General features: G+C 39.2%; 1 protein-coding gene across 1 annotated transcript in view; it reads right to left on the bottom strand.

Annotated features, from left to right (window-relative positions):
- Positions 1 to 12,859: 12,859 nt before the first annotated feature.
- Positions 12,860 to 15,273, bottom strand: part of Smp_212380 (ubiquitin-specific peptidase 2 (C19 family)) — a gene marked incomplete at both ends in the record, with an annotated part of 21,410 nt that continues 18,996 nt past the window's right edge. The window contains one exon of the mRNA XM_018796155.1: positions 12,860 to 13,541. Coding sequence (XP_018650395.1) covers positions 12,860 to 13,541 — 682 coding nt within the window. The remainder of the gene's footprint in view (positions 13,542 to 15,273) is intronic.

Raw genomic sequence — 15,273 nt, 5'->3', positions numbered from 1 at the left:
ATGGTTGTCCATCTATCCACCGCAGTCAGCAGGTTGGTCATACAAGAATGATCTTTTCTGAAACCATACTGTTGAGGCGAGAAGAACTTTGAGGATGATAAGTGTTCTAGTATGCCGTCGTATACAAGGGATTCCATAATTTTGGAAGGTATGGAGAGAAGGGCCACTGATCGGTAGCTTGAGGGTTCACTGAGTCGACCTCCTTTGAAAATTGGTGTGATGTGGGCCAGCTTCCATATTTCCGGTAGTTTGCCTCTGCTTAGCGAGTGTGCAAACATCACGCTAAGTGGTGTCGCCAGGATTGAAGCTGCTTCCCTCAATACAGCGGAATGAACCATGTCCGGACCAGGAGAAGTGTCTTTTCTTAGGTGCTGCAGTTTACGGAGCACCAGGTCAGCACTCACGTCCACTTCGGAAAGTCCTGTACAGGTGCAGGTGGAGCTTTCGTCAGTATGGTTGATGTGGGTCAGCTGGAATGTCCGGGAGTATTGTTCAGCCAAAAAGTTAGCGGCATCACTGTCGTTATTGGTCGGGCCATTAGGACCAAGCAGTTGGGAAACTCCAGTCTTGCCTTGTCGAAGAGAAGCTGCGTAACTGAACAAGCTTTTCGGATTGGAGACAAATTTATCGATAAGCTTGGTCTGGAACTGAAGCCTGTCTTCTCTTATTGCCTTTGTGCATATGTTCCTTATATGTTTGTATTGCCTGTACGCGCCGTTGTTATCAGTTCGTTTATATTCAGCCCAACAGTGCCTTTTGCGGCTTAGCAAACGACGAGTGCGGTTCTTGATGATTGGAGGTTGCTTGTAGCTTTTTGGGACCATTTTAGGAACTGAATGCTCAGTAGCACATAAGATCGTGTGCAGTAAAAAATCCCAATGAGCATCCACTTCAATTTGAGGGTGAACATCCCAATCCACCTGTTGTAGATAGTCCTGTAAAGCTAACACATTCAACCGTTTGAAGTTCCAGCGCTTGTTGCTAGTAGGATATCTTAGCTCCATTTTGCTGACAAAGCTGAATGATAAGACGGCGTGATCACTTTTCCCCAGGGGAGCCAGGATTGAGAGGTCGTCAACTAGGAATTCTTCATTTGTGAATACCCAGTCTAAGTGCGACGGCGTCTGACTGTTTCTCCAACGGGTTGCCGACTTCACATTTTCGAATAATCCCAGGTCGCCGATAAGGTTGAAGAACAGAGCTTCAGTAGAGTTGGCACCACCAATGTATGTATGTTCCACGAAGTTGATTCTAGGGAGATTGAAGTCCCCTAGAATCAGGATATGAGAGAATCCGAGACGCGTAGAGCGAGTTAATCCTTCCAGCAGACGTTTGTCATACTCGATGTCGGCAGTGGGCTTCCTGTAAATGACCCCAACTAGACACCTCGAGGTGGTAGACAATCTTACTGAGCACCATACTGACTCATCAAGATTGTGAAACTCTTGGTTGTGAAGTTGGTGCGCATCCAGGCATGACCGTATGTATAGTGCTACCCCACCCCCCATTCCTGTTTTTCTGTCGTTGCGAAATAAAGACATCCCAGTTATTGCTAACTCCTGGTCCGTAAACTGAGACGTTATCCAAGTTTCAGATATTCCTATCAGATGGGCATCATTAGCGTTGCTAAGTTCACGTAGCTCATCCATTTTGTTTGGCAAGCTCGCGGCGTTCGTGTATAGGCAGTTTATACTTTCAATTTGGAACGCGTGAGCTTCTTCCTGTTTGTCTATATGAGCCGTGTGTGTCTCGTTCTACGTCTCGTTCTACCAGAAGATATACAAGGAGAAAGATATGAATGAAGCGGATGGTTAGTATCTGATAAGATAACACCTGCCAAGAGTTTGGAAGACTTAAGATGTCTATCCACAAGCATATTAACAATGACTTCAAAAGATTCACCACATACCTTGCAAACCGCCTTCAACACTCTACGCAAAACGGCAAAGTCTTTTCTCAAAAGCCCGGGAAAGAATAGTGGAGAACGATATAGAATAATAGGTAATATGCAGGAATTTACAAATTGTAAGAGTAAATGGCGAGTAATCCCAAAAGCATGCAGCCTCTTTATGTAGTATGTCAAACGGTAAACTTTTTTCTATAACAGTAAAACATGAGAAGACCAAGAAAGATCAGAGGAAAAAATGACACCAAGATATTTGTCCTTCGATACTGTGTTTATTAAGGAGTCTCCAATGGCACAAGCATTATGGGATCCCAAATATAATCTGGTTACTCACCTTATACAGGCTTTTCTGACCCAAAATCTGACTCCAATCAGGTCGGACAAGTGATTGCTATGGAAATATCCCGGTATATAACTATCTGCTTAAATCGCGTTGGTGAATAACGGGATTAATTAAGTCAAGTACGAGAATAAAGTAATGAATACGTATATCTTGTACACTCATTGACCTAGACAGATAATCAGAGGAACTAGGCGAAGGAAGCTGAGGGGAGAGATTGAAGCGAAAGGAAGTGGAGAAGGCATGTAAGTCAATTCAATTTGGCTAAGCGTGAATCGATATTTATAGCCGAACTAATATAAGTTACAGACATGTGATGAGTAAGATAAGAAATGTACACACATCATCACTCCTTTTGGAGTAGGAATGGCTTCCAGTTCAAGAAGTGCTGCTCAAACTTATACACGATTAACTGATGACGTTCACAGGGGTTCTGGATTCATTTAAGAGTATTTTAACAGCTACTTGATTGGAAGTTCAAACAGAGAGTTCCCTCTCAAGTACCCGAAGCTCGACATTTGATGAATTCATCGTTATTCGGAATTACCGAACTGGAATATACTACGTTGGCTACTTCGGGTAGACCACTTTTGCTGAAGGCGTTCGATATCCGAAAATGAAGTGGCAAGTGATGTGAATGGCCAGTAACTGACCACAGTCCAAAAAATACGCATGTTTAAAGGAATATTAGGTGTTTACAGACCATTCACGCCAAATTGCACATCTCTTGTCAGACCACTAATAGATTAACTCGATGAAAATGAGAGAAATTTACAAATTACACAACAACGTTAATGAAGTGCTCACACAACGGAAGATAATAACGATATGTCAACTGTACACCCCACATTACAGAACCGAAGCTTCTATTGGGATTACCCTAGACGCAATTGGCACAGGAGTATCTGGGAATTTTTAACAAGCCTCCTGGTGCGGTTGTGGCATACTGAACTAAATTATTCCAATTTTGACCAGCAACTCTCAGCCACTTGTTATGCTACACGGAAGTTCCATCACCTTGTTGAAAGACGATAATCTTTTTAAAAATGATCCTACACCTCCAACATCCTCTCTCAACTCACTTCCTCGAGTTTTCTAGCTGGATAATCAACAGTGTTATTTGACAACAAGTCAGGAAAGCAGTTTGTCGGATGTTTTAATGTGTGAACTTATGCATTTTTATAATCGACTGATATCAACTGATATCGACTGATATGACATTATATATTTTCTAGCCGCAGAGGAAGAGTCTAATCCAAAGCAATTTTCATTATAAATTTAGAGCAGTAGGAAAAATAGTCACAGTTTAGAAACTTTAGCTAGACATCCATTTGTGCCTAATCATAATTATTATGTGCATCCGCAAACTTGGACGGGATTCAAACCAGAATCTTTGGGTCTTTTAGTAAGCATGATCAAATACACAAAGTTTCCAATATAAGTCAGTATGTAATATGAAATGGGCATGATAAATTGTTGTTGACTACCTGAGCCTACTTGAGATACGGTTAGTCAGTCAGTCAGCTAAAATGCAGGACCAGGAACATATATTCATCCGTTAAAGTTTCCACACTTCATTAACACAACAAGATGGACACCGAATCCATAGCAGTTAATTCAACAGTGGTAATATATAAAAGAAAGATTGCATATAGGGATGTAGTACAGGAGGAAAGATTTAGTTCGTAGAACACAGTCAGTCACAACGTAGAACTTTGTACGTACTCACATCAGTTCGAGTTGCCATACCACATTAACACACAGATGCAGTTGTCTATTTCAATCCCATAGTGGTATAGGTAATAAGATTATAAGCATTATGTAAAAGATTAGGGCTTGAAGATGCTATTCAAGAAGTATAATCCAGTGAAATAAATTTGGAAAGAGAACGAAGAAACGGACACGAAGAATTAAAGAAGATTAGAATTCGGGAGAACACAAAGAGGGGATGCACCTTCTAGTTTGTAGATTGAAATATATAAAGCAATTTAAATCTCACAGTTTAAAAGAAGACAGAGAGTGTATACACTTACTCATTGTGATCGGTTCTAAGCCATGCCACACAGTCTCCAACCAATTAGTCTTCATCTACCACCATGGATCAGACTAGAAGTTAGTGACTTCAAGGACTGATGCCACGTTTTGGTTTGATCGCCGAAATTTTTCGGAAGTCACGAGGCCGATGCACCTTCTAACAAACGGAGCAAAACTCTTCATAGGTACATGGAACGTCCGGACAATGTAGGAGACAGGGAAGACCAGTCAAATAGCAATGGAAATGAGGAGATACAAATTGTCAGTACTCAGAATCAGCGAAACCTATTGGACACAAGCTGGACAACAAAGGCTAGATACAGGAGAGATGCTACTGTACTCCGGTCATGAAGGGGAAAATGCTCCACACACTCAGGGAGTTGCTCTGATGCTGTCCAAAGAAGCACGAAATGCACTTGTGGGATGTGAATCTCATGGACCCAGGATAATCAAAGCATTATTCAGAACAAAGAAGCAAGGGATCACAATGAACGTTATCCAATGTTATGCACCCACCAATGGTAGCAACGACGATGACAAAGATCAGTTCTATGAAAGGCTGCAATCAATTATAGAGAAGTGCTCACGAAAGGACCTCACCATCCTGATGGGAGATCTAAATGCTAAAGTTGGAGTGGACAACACAGGATATGAAGATGTAATTGGACGACGTGGATTAGGGGAGAGTAATGAAAATGGGGAGAGACTTGCAAACCTATGTGCATTCAACAAATTGGTTATAGGCGGCACAATATTCCCACGCAAGCGCATACACAAAGCTACATAGATCTCACCGGATCACACCACAGAGAACCAGATAGATCACATCTGTATCAACAAAAATTCCGAAGGCCAATGGAAGATGTGAGGACCCGGACAGGAGCTGACATAGCTTCAGATCACCACCTGGTTGTGGTCAAGATGAGACTGAAGCTAAAGAAAGACTGAACAACTGGACAAACAGCACTACAAAGGTTCAATAAAGCCTTCCTTCGAGATACTAACAAACTCAAGGAATTGAGGATAACTCTGAAAAACAGGTTACAAGCTTTACAGCATCTACTTAAAAAACAAGAAACTACGATGAAGGATACCTGGAGAGGGATGAAAGAGGCACTATCTTCAACGTGTCAGGAGGTTCTGGGTCGCAAGAAGCATCATCACAAGTAATGGATCTCTATAGGTACCCTGAACAAAATTCAAGAAAGGAAGAACAAGAAACTAGCAATTAACAACAGTCGAACACGCGCAAAGAAAGTCAAGACACAAGCAGAGGAAGCAGAAACAAACAACCAAGTGAAGAGGAGCATTAAAGCCAACAAGCAGAAATACATGGGAGAACTAGCAACGACGGCGGAAAAAGCTGCAAGAGAAGAGAATATGAAACAACTAAATGATACAACGAAGAAATTGGCAGGAAGATATAGCAAACTGGAGAGACCAGTAAAGGACAAAGAAGGAAATACAATCACAGAGATCCAAGAACAGTGGGACAGATGAGCAAAATACTTCGAAGAACTGCTGAATAGACCAGCAACATTGAATCCATCGAACATCGAAGTAGCCCACACTGACCTTCCAACAGATGTCACTCCACCAACGATCGAAGAAGTCAAGATGGCCGTCAGACAAATCAAAAGTGGGAATACGGCAGGACCTGACAATATACCAGCAGAAGCACTGAAGTCAGACATTGAAGTAACTGCAAATATGCTTCACCTTCTATTCAAGAAGATTTGGGAAGAGGAACAAGTGCCACTGACGGACTGGAAAGAAGGATACCTCACCAAGATACCAACTTACGAGTAACTCCTACTCTTCATGGCCATGTTTCGCAAACATGAAGTGAAACAGAGCGAACTAGTGCGCAGTATACACGACCCGTAATTGATAGACGGGTATCTCGTCTTCGTCATAGGTGACGTAAGTTGATAAAAGCCAAACGAGCTTTTTGAATCCGTGCAGAGGTTTTGTCAGACACCAACCCATTAGGGCTGATCAGACTTCCAAGATAAATGAATTTGTCGACACGCTCAACTACTTCACTCCCTATCCTTAGTTCGGTTGTGGATGCAGGACAGCCCTGGAGTAACAGTTCACATTTAGATGGGGAGAAACGCATCCCAAACATCTTTGCATTGTTACTCAGTGCTATCAAAAGACTCTACATTTTGTCAGTGTCTTCACTGAAGAGAACTATATCATCTGCGTATTTTAAGTCGATAAGTGGATCTCCTGGTAGTAGATCAGTTCCTGAATTCTTCATGTCTGTATCCTTTTTCTCTTTCCAAATTTATTTCATTGTATTATACTTCTTCAATAACATCTTCAAACCCTAATCTTTCACATTAGTGCTTATACTCTTACTACTTCTACCAATATGGGATTTGAATCGACAACTTCATCTCTGTGCTAATGTGGTATGGCAACTCGAACTGATGTACGTACGTACGGAGTTCTACGTTGTAACTGACTGACTGAGATCAGTTCCTGAAAATTCAGTCGATGAGAGCGTTATTTTCATGCAGTAGGTCTATGATGAAGTTAACCAGAAAAGGAGATAGTGGACAACCTTGCCAGGCACCACTTGAGGTTGTAAAATCAGATGACAGTTCTCCATAAGCTCTCACTCAACTAATAGTGTTCGAGTAAAGAGCCTTTACAAGGCTTATTTACTTCTGAGGTACACTTTTTAATGACCGACACTGCCACAGAACCTCTAGATGTACAGAGTCAAATGTCGCTTTTAAGTCAAGAAAAACTATCATTGTCAGATGCCGATAAGCATATCTGTGTTCTAAAACCTGACGAGTGGTTAATATGTGTTCGATACAGCCGCGACCAGGTTTGAAGCCAGCCTGATTTTCTCGTGTTTGCAGTTCACGAGTCTTAGTTAGGCGCCTGACAATTATTGAGGTTAGTATTTTAGATGCTATATTAATCAAACCAATCCCACTATGGTTTTCATAGGATGATTTTGAGCCCTTTTAATATGTCGGGACAATACGTGATTGTGACCAGTAGGATGGGATTACGTCCAACTCCCAGATTTTAGCTAAAATATTAGTCAACCTAATCGCTAGAATTGTACCATCATATTTAAAGACCTCTGGTGCCAATCCATCTGGACCAGCTGCTCTTCCTCGTTTCAGATTAGCTATGGCCTTCTGAACTTCAGCTAGAGTTGGGGGACCTTGTTCAATTTTCCACTCAAGCTGGTTGCTTATGATGAGTATTTGTGGAATGGATGAAGGTCAGCTGAATTGCTCCTTTAAGTGTTCCGCATATCGTTGTGAACGTGTAGACCGAGAGCAGATAAGAATACCAGACTTTTCTGAGTTTTTCCCACACTGGACATGTTAATCCTAGTTACTTTTTCTAGTTCGTATATCAATCTTATGTTGCCATAGCCGCTGCCTTTTACATTTTTTTTGCTTTCGTCGCTCACCACTACTCACGATCGTTCCGTAGACTTTTGGTTAACCTAGATCTGATTTGCTTTTGCTCTTCATCGTGTTCAGAGACTGATGGGATGAGTGTACGAGGATCCATCGGTGCAATATACTTGGAAGAAATCCATTGGTTTCTTCGGAACCCTTTGGTTTAAATTACTAATAGATGTTACTGCTGTTTCCACAGCTGTTCTTATATCTTTTCAAACAACTTCTGGGTCAGCCTCGTTTAAAGAACTACCTAAATGTGCACTCAGTTGTTCCTAGAACTTACTTTTTGCTTTTTCTTCACTGATTTCAATTCTAACGGGTCTTCTTAGTATGGTTTTTCTGCTTCCAGTGAGGTGTAAGCAAATGCGTGCTCGTACTAAAGCATGATCGGAGTCTAAATATGTATTCCAGAACGAGCGACAATCTTCTATCGAGCCTCTACGACGATAACTGATGGAAATATAGTCTATTTGAGTACATCTACGGTCTGGTAAAGGATGGCGCTATGTTAGACGATGTCTCTCCTTATGCTTAAAATTGGTGCTTATTAAAAAAACGATTTGTTGAGCACAGTTGCAACAGATGGTCGTCATTATCTGTTCACTGAGCCGGAATACCAAAATATCCACCCAAATATCTTTCCGTTTGGTTTAAGCTTCCTACTTGAGCATTAAAGTCACCTGCTACGAGTATTATGTCTGAGTGTTTGGCTTTTTGAAGAGGTTCAGAAAGCTTTCTGTAAAAGTCAACTTTCACTTCATCCGGGTTGTAGTCAATGGGAGCGTAGGCGGAAACGAAGGAAAGGCAACGACGTGTGTCCCTATCCTTCCGAGTTCTTACGAAGCCGTTTAGCCGAACAGCACATAGGTGACTGTTAGCAGAGATACACTCTAATAGTGCTTGTTCTGCTCTCGTACTGAGTGCTATGCCTACAACCTCCAGTCCATGAGAACTAGCCTTCGACTCGCCAGATACACGGAGGGTGTATCTCGTTGGCTGTCCATTTTGGCGAGGTGAGGTCAAACGAATGATCACACCAGAATCCTGTATGTGTGTTTCGGAGACACAGTATACATCAATGGTACGAGATTCTAAAGATTTAGCCAAGGAGGCCTGCCGGACGATTTGCATATGGAGTGCGTACATTGAAGGCTACAATGTGTAGCTTGAAGCGAGGTCTTGGCGGTCCTAGGACAGTGTTTCGCGCACTAGAATGGTTGGCAATTGTGACACTTGTGGAAGAAGTCGAAGGAGGCAATTTAGAGTTAAAAGTCGCGGTGGGAGGAATAATATGAATTGAAGAAGGAGGTTGATTATGAATACAGTGATCTTGGGTGCTGTTCGAGGTATGATGACAGTTAACACTTTCCGGTCTTCTATGTTGTGGAAGGGTTCTTCTAGAGGTACCTGAGAAGGGATCTGGATGAGAAGTGGTCTTAGTGACCTGAGAGCGTGACCACAGTGCCCAAGGGACAACTGCTCGAGGTCGGTCACACACGACCACTTTGTAGGTAAGTTTTGTGCTAGTTCCGTACTTGTTGGAACCTTACCGCCAGGGAAGTGCTATTAACATTCTGGACTATGAATAGTAACTTTTGGTTGAATACACAAAAAATATCAATCTACTTAATAAGTATTAAATCTCTGGATGCAAGATATAAGTTAGGTGTGGTATTTGTACGAACTGATCATTCTCTTGCATTTGATTGTTCGTTGATTTCGAATTTCAAATGCAATACGTTCGTTTGTGCTCATCTGATTCTGTATGACTTAAATAACACTGTATCGGGAATTCCTAGTTTACACACTAAATCAAATACTTTTAATCATCATATTTGGTTATGAGAAGTAAACATTACAGAGGATAGTAACCCTCACAAATAAAGAGTTGCATGACTTACCACTTACAATGCAATTTGAGAAAATTTAACCTTTTCACTTTATGTGATAGAAGAACAAAAAGTGATTCATACGATACTAAGAAATGATTTTGGAATTAATCTATCCTATCATTTTATTCCAACCAGATCAATACATGGCAAAGCAAAGGTAGCATTTCTGCAATTGAAGAACATATGGAAGTCAAAACAACTCTCAACTAACTTCAAAGCGAGAATCTTCAATACGAACGTCAAGACAGTCCGTCTTACTGTACGGAGATGGAACGTGGAGAACTACTACATCCATCATCAAGGAGGTACAAGTATTTATAAACAGCTGTTCATGCAAAATACTCAACACTCACTGGCGAGATACTATCAGCAACAGTGTTTTATGGGAGAGGACAAACCAGATTCCAGCTGAACAGGAAATTAGGAAAAGATGTTGGAAGTGAATTGGACATACATTAAGGAAATCACCAAACTGCATCACTATGCAAGCGCTAACTTGGAATGGTGAAGGGAAGTGGAAAAGAGGAAGGCCAAAGAACACATTACTTTGGGAAATAGAAGCAGATATGAAAAGGATGAATGTTAACTGGAAAGGATTGGCTGGGACAGAGTTGGATGGAAAATGTTGGTGCGCGGCCTATGTTCCTCCACGAGGTGTAACAGGAGTATGTTAGTAAGTAAGTAAGATCAAGACAACTCAGAAGAAACATCAAGTAAGTTCTAAAACAAAACGAATGAACCAATAGTAAACAACATTTTCTTCTACCCATAAAAAAACAATATATAAATAAAAATACAAAGCATTAACTCCTACATCATGACGTAAATTACAAACAGAATTACATAAGATTGATGCTAAGTATTCCCTGTTTGTTCTATTGTTATGTGTCAAGTTTACATAGGAATAAAAACAATATATATATCTACATAAAAAAGTAGATTTTGATAAATGCAAGATATTTTATACATTTGTGGGTATATATATGTGTGGATATCACTTGGAACTTTCTATTTGTTCGTTAAAGTAATATAAGTTTATGTGTATGCAGGGAAACTCTATCGTATCAGCTATACAAGTTCTGTATATATAATCAATTGTGAACAAGAGACGTAATTTGTAAAATATAGTAAACAAATTATTTAGTAATGATAATAATAATAGTAATAGTGGTAATAATAGTAATAACAGTGGTAATAACCAGTTGTTAACCAACATACACTTAACAAAAAGAAGAACTCCAAAAAGAAAGTTTTGCAATAACAGACAACTAGAATAAAGAAAAGAAGTCGCATTTGAAAATGAAGCAATACAGGTGACCATATTAGACACAATGAAAGAAGGAAACGACATATGTTCAAAGTTGATATTGTTGAAATAATATGATCATTGTAAAAGATTATTGGAAAATAGTTGGTAGTTTGATATAGAATTATTTACATGAAGATTTCACAGTAAGCCAATAGTTGCTAGCGAATACCGCAATAACTCCGCCTGTAGCTCTTCTAGAGTTACTGCCGGTCCCAAGTCCGGGTAAAGGAAGAGGGTTGGGCATGGGGTTAGCGACCCTATCCCGTAGAAAACTATCTCGCCAAAAAAACGCTAACCAGAAATATCGCAATAAATAATGATGCTGTATTACGTGATAAATCATACAATTTATTCATATTTGATATCCTGTTGAAAATAAAAACAAGTTTGTAAAAAACAAATAGGGTTATATACATATGATTTATGATATTTATCAATTTAAAGTTTAAGAAATAATAATAAATAATCATGGTAAGCAAAGATGCATAGTGGCTAGCAGTGGAATCTACGACGCGCGTTTCGTCCTATTTGAACTCGTCAGCTGGATGTACTTGCATCTCACAGTTGATGTTCACTCTGAGACTCGGACCCGGTACCTTTCACTTCAAACGCCATCGCGTTATCCACTCAGCTACTGAGTCCTGATATCCACTTGCTTGTGCAATGGGGTGAAGTTTAAATTCACTTAGTATTGCTTGTTTGAATCTTCCCATTGATGTTTTTGGAGAGAGACTGACCAGTTGCAGTCCAAAACCATCAATGGGAAGATTCAAACAAACAATACTAAGTGAATAATTATAAAGCGTTTAATTATTGGTTTAATGAAGAAACCGTTAATTTTGCTGAAATTGGGATATAGTTGTAGGCGGTATTTTTTGTATATTGACATTAATTAAGGTACCATTAAAGATCAGTAAGCAGTGTACAGTTATTTCATTCTATCATTTGGTTTTTTGGAATGAGAATCCATCACTCGATCAGGTAATCTTTCTGTGAACCCATATTTTTATATAGTGAACTGTATGAAGTTGGAGGTGTGGACCATTGTAATCCAACTCAGGGGTCGAAAGAAAATGCGTTAGTCTCTAGGACCGAACATGATAGTTTTAACCCCTTGACAATATGACTCATGGATCGAAACAACTGAGAAGCTATATAACAGGATGAAGCGGCTGTTAAACATTTACCGGTTTTTAATGGTGCTGTGGTGTATGCTACTCATGTCGACAGATATAAGTAGTATGTCACACCAATTAGAAGTTGAATGATTGTCAAATGGAAGCTAGGAAGATTGCACTGAAGAAAACAAAAAGGGAAGCACAAAGGAATTGAGTAATGGAAGAATCATGAAGGATGTAAAGGACAATTGATGGAATATTTGCAAATGTTGTATTTAATGCATGGTTTTTACACTTTATCAAAGAACTCTGTAACTATGCTTTAAACAAAATACTGGTTTTCCCTACCTGAGTGTTCGTTCACTACAGTTTCTCTATTAATTGTAAAATAAATGAGTAAACCAAAGTACATGAAGACTACAATCCAGTAGTTATTTCTCATGTCTTCAAAGCAGTTACCGGAAGAAAAGACGAAGGTTATGCAAAAGTTACCCTACACTAGAAAATTCTGAAAACAAGGATTTTTAACGCACTGATGAAAGCTTAAGCTCAAAGAGTAATGAAAATGAAAGGAAAATCGAAAATGAGGTCAAAAAATATTGAATGCTCACAACTGATTAATCACTGGGTGGAGATCAATGTCATGTGTGTCAGGTCTTTCTTAGTACAGATCGAATGCTATCGATCAAGTTGCAATGTGGCCACTAGTCTAGGTGACTAGACACTGCTATTTTTTGAAAAAAAAGTAAATTTTCAAAATTCCCCAAAAAGTCAACTGAGTGATACTTACATTTTGTGACGAACAAAATTTTATTCATTAATGAGTCGTAGACTGATTGATTTCGTCAGTATCATCGTGACTATCATTTTGTTCTATGTCATAATTACGTACTATTAAAGTTCTCTGAGGTACATTTGTACAACTAGAATTTGATATTTGATTACTATGACTACTCGATGATATGGTAGATACTCCTATCATAGTCTGTTCATCAGTTGCACAAACTATTGATGATGCACTGGATCGTGAAGATGATAATGATGATAAACGTGTCATTTTTGAATCATTTAATTCCAAAAGCTTTGGCTCTACTGCCCCAGATAATTGTGCAGGAAACACTGAATTCGATGGTTCCGGAATATTGACAGTTGATGAAACTGCAAAACTAGAATTATCATGTATACTGAAAACCGAAGAACCTTGTAATTGGTTACTTTGACTTGATAAACGACTCATAATACTTTGACGTAAAGAACCAAATCGATTACGAAGCCAGTTGAAAAAGGCAGGTGGTGGATCACCTTGTGGTTTCGGATATGGTTCTATCCATGAGACTGCTGATGAGTTTACATGTTGATCAGAATCAAACTGTGAAAATTGTCGAGGTTGTTGGGTACATGGTTTAACCGGATTTGAGTCTTTTACCGAGGCCTGATATTTACTTAATCTAGGATATTTATCAAAATCTTCATAGGCTGGAGGTGCTTCATCAATAACCCTAAATGAAAAAATGTAAAAAGTATAAATTTACTATGAATTTTCAAACAGACTTAGGCGCATCGAATAAAAATACACAATGGTGATAAGCTTAATCAATGAACAAAATACATTGTCACTAACGTAACAGATATATAACCTGTCTAGTAAATTAATAGAACTAAGGCTAGATGTGATGAGTACCAAACAGCACGAAACGTAGGTCATTAGGAGTTTCCTACCGATTATTTACAACCCGTTAACATTAGGAAGAAGTGTAAACTTAATGATAACCAAACATTTCACTTGGGAAAATTCTTTCATAATTCTAACAAGAAAATACATAAAAAACAAAAAAAAACCCTTCATAACTATAATGTAGGAGTAAAATGTAACAAAATGTGGATCCTAGTAATTACTACACTATTGTATACCCTTTTAGATTGTATCATCAGCCAACAATAACTAAATTCTGTCATTTTATATTAAAATAACTTCTCATTATTGTATGCTTTAACAATGAATCCCCTTCAAATAGATTTAGATAATATGGTGGTTGGAGGTGGTCAACAGGAAACCCTGGACACGGGTTTCGTGCTGCTCGGCATTCGTCAGCAAGGTGTACCTGTAATCTTGAGGGAACTGGTGCTCCCTGAGTGACACGGGATCGAATCCGTGTTAGAATTATGAAAGAATTTTCCCAAGTGAAATATTTGGTTATCATTATGATTACACTTTTTCTTGATGTTGACGGGTTGTAAATTATCGGTAGGAAACTCCTCATGACCTAGGTTTCGTGCTGTTTGGTACGAAGAAAATAAGGAGAGTCACCTGGACAAATTAAAAGATAAAAGGAAATGGAGATCCAATAAAGTATACAATATGAAAAGGAATGTGACAGTCACTATGGATAATAAATTAATATTATTATCGTAGGTTAAGTATTAGAACAAATTGCTTTTGAATACATAAAGGAGATTTCAATTTTCGTGTGGATAAGGCTTCAATAAGCCTTTGTATACGGCTTTTAACACTTTTATATAGTTTTAATAGTTGAGATCATAAGTCAATTGAAGCTAGACCATCATGGAATACCTGGAAGTACTAGACGACCGTTTATATAACAAAAAGAAAGCTGACTTCCTATCAACAGTATGACCCATCTCGACCGAATATTTTTTTTAATGAAGAAAGATATTTGTCTACTCTATGATTTTATCAGACCAATGGTGTTCATTTGTTTGTGTAGCCATTTAGGTATGTGTTCAAACAACCTTACTTGAAGATCATATCTGCTCCCCCGTGTATATGTATGTTTCAGCACTTATACATAAACTGACAGACACCGTAGGATTTAACACAATCGGTAACATTCTTAACCCCCCCATCATATGCATGTACTTGTAATTATTCTAATTCTAGATCAGAAGGGGTTTTGTGAAGATTTCAGTATTTTCATAGTTGAAATCATGAGTCAATTGAAGCTAGACCATCATGGAAAACCTGGAAGTACTGGACGGCCGTTTCATCTTATGATGGGACTCCTCAGCAGTGCGCATCCACACCGTTGGATACCGGCTCAGTGGTGCTATCGGAAAGCTGATTCAGCACGTCACGAGTAGGTACGTGTTATCTAACACGGCATGAATGGCCACACAGAATTGAGAAAGTTGAGCGACTCTCTGTGTTTGATTATCGCAGTCTATAAAGGATTATCGACCTTCCGCGACAACACCACATAACTGATGCTGAGG

This window comes from Schistosoma mansoni, chromosome 2, assembly GCF_000237925.1.
Source record: "Schistosoma mansoni strain Puerto Rico chromosome 2, complete genome".
Lineage (NCBI taxonomy): Eukaryota > Metazoa > Platyhelminthes > Trematoda > Strigeidida > Schistosomatidae > Schistosoma > Schistosoma mansoni.
This window is presented reverse-complemented; position numbering and strand designations above follow the sequence as displayed.